The sequence below is a fragment of the Hylobates moloch genome, unplaced genomic scaffold (genome assembly GCF_009828535.3).
Source record: "Hylobates moloch isolate HMO894 unplaced genomic scaffold, HMol_V3 SCAFFOLD_11229, whole genome shotgun sequence".
Lineage (NCBI taxonomy): Eukaryota > Metazoa > Chordata > Mammalia > Primates > Hylobatidae > Hylobates > Hylobates moloch.
The window spans coordinates 1-2,078 of record NW_026663504.1 but is presented as its reverse complement, the minus strand read 5'-3'; the positions used below and the strand labels follow the sequence as shown (position 1 = coordinate 2,078).

The following is a 2,078-nucleotide window of genomic DNA, read 5'->3' as shown; positions in this document are numbered from 1 at the left end:
CTGGGAGAGAGAGCGAGACTCTGTCTCAAAAAATAAAAATTAAAAAATATAAATAAATGTTTTTCTATCTCACTCTATTGCCCAGGATGGAGTGCAGTGGCACCATGATAGCTCACTGCAGCCTCCTAGGCTCAAGCGATCCTCTGGCCTCAGCGTCCTGAGCAGCTGAGACTACAGGTGTGCGCCACCATGCCTGACTAATTTATTTTTTAAATTTTTCGTCGAGATGAGGTCTCACTTTGTCACCCAGGCTGGTCTTGAACTCCTGACCTCAAGCCATCCGCCTGCCTTAGCTTCCCGAAGTGCTGAGATTACAGGCGTGAGCCATGGTGCCCAGCCCCAGCCTTATCTTTGTGTTCACCCCATCCTGATGGCAGAGTGGGGGACCCCTGCCCCCTCACCCACCCTGTCGCGTCCGCCTTCCAGATCTTCATCTCCGTGGTGCTTGTCTGCCTGGTGTTGGCCTTCGGCTTCGGTTTCTCGGTCAAAGAATTCAAAGACCACCACTACTACCTCTCGGGGCTGCACGGGAGCAGCGTGGCCGCAGAGTCCTTCTTCATCTTCTGGGGCTTCCTCATCCTGCTCAGCGTCACCGTCCCGATGTCCATGTTCATCCTGTGAGTCCCTGCCGGCCACGTCCCCGGTGCAAACGCAGAACGGGGAGGCATGGGGGATGGCACACAGCAGGCGGGGCTGACTGTGACGCCGAGTGCCTCTGCAGGTCCGAGTTCATCTACCTGGGGAACAGCGTCTTCATCGACTGGGACGTGCAGATGTACTACAAGCCGCAGGACGTGCCCGCCAAAGCCCGCAGCACCAGCCTCAACGACCACCTGGGCCAGGTGGAATACATCTTCTCGGACAAGACGGGCACGCTCACGCAGAACATCTTGACCTTCAACAAGTGCTGCATCAACGGCCGTGTCTACGGTGTGGCCCCAACACCTGAGCTCCCGGCTGGGTCCTCCATCTTCAAGGGGCTCAGGGTGCCCAAGGACCAGAGCCACGTCTGGCCCGATGCCCGGCACCCCCACCCGAACCTGAACCAGGGAACCGTAGCCAGATGGCGTGGTTTCCTTTGGAGGGGGCCAGCAAATTTTTTTTTTTTTTTTTTTCTCTTTGAGATGGAGTTTTGCTCTCGTTGCCCAGGCTGGAGTGCAATGGCGCGATCTTGGCTCACTGAAACCTCCGCCTCCCGGGTTGATTCTCCTGCCTCAGCCTCCCAAGTAGCTGGGATTACAGTTGCGTGCCACCCCGCCTGGCTAATTTTTGTATTTTTTTTCAGTAGAGACAGGGTTTCACCATGTTGCCCAGGCTGGTCTCGAACTCCTGACCTCAGATGATCCGCCTGCCTCAGCCTCCAAAATATTGGCATTGCAGGCATGAGCCACTACACCTAGCCAAACTTTTAAACAGTACTTTTTTTTTTTTTGAGATGGGGTCTTGCTCTGCCGCCCAGGCTGGGGTGCAGTGGTGCAATCATAGCTTATTGCAGCCTCGAATTCCTGGGCTCAAGCCATCCTCCCACTTCAGCTTCCCAAGTAGCCAGGACTACAGGAGCGTGCCACCATACCCAGCTTATTTTTGTATTTTTTGTCAAGAGAGGGTATCCCTACATTGCCCAGGCTGGTCTTGAACTCCTGGGCTTAAGCGATCCGCCTGCCTCCGCTTCCCAAAGCTCTGGAATTACAGATGTGAGGCACCACACCCGGCCACTACTCTTCTTCTGACTTTCACAAGCCTTTACTTGTGGATGCTGAAATTCGAATTTCTGGCCGGGCGCGGTGGCTCACGCCTGTAATCCCAGCACTTTGGGAGGCCGAGGCGGGCGGATCACGAGGTCAGGAGATCGAAACCATCCTGGCTAACACGGTGAAACCCCGTTTCTACTAAAAATACAAATAAAATTAGCCGGGCGTGGTTGCAGGCGCCTGTAGTCCCAGCTACCTGGGAGGCTGAGGCAGGAGAATGGCATGAACCCGGGAGGTGGAGCTTGCAGTGAGCCAAGATAGCGCCACTGCACTCTGGCCTGGGCGAAAGAGCGAGACTCCTTCTCAAAAAAAAAAAAAAAAAAAAAA

At 54.7% G+C, this 2,078-nt stretch overlaps 1 protein-coding gene across 1 annotated transcript; it reads left to right on the top strand.

The window, feature by feature from the left end:
• Positions 1–426: 426 nt before the first annotated feature.
• LOC131382817 (phospholipid-transporting ATPase IK-like) lies at positions 427–1,358 on the top strand (the record flags this gene model as incomplete). Its single annotated transcript, XM_058435335.1, has 3 exons — positions 427–617; positions 722–930; positions 1,150–1,358. Coding segments are annotated over 3 exons (594 nt in total), but the record flags the coding sequence as incomplete, so codon positions are not given.
• Positions 1,359–2,078: the final 720 nt, after the last annotated feature.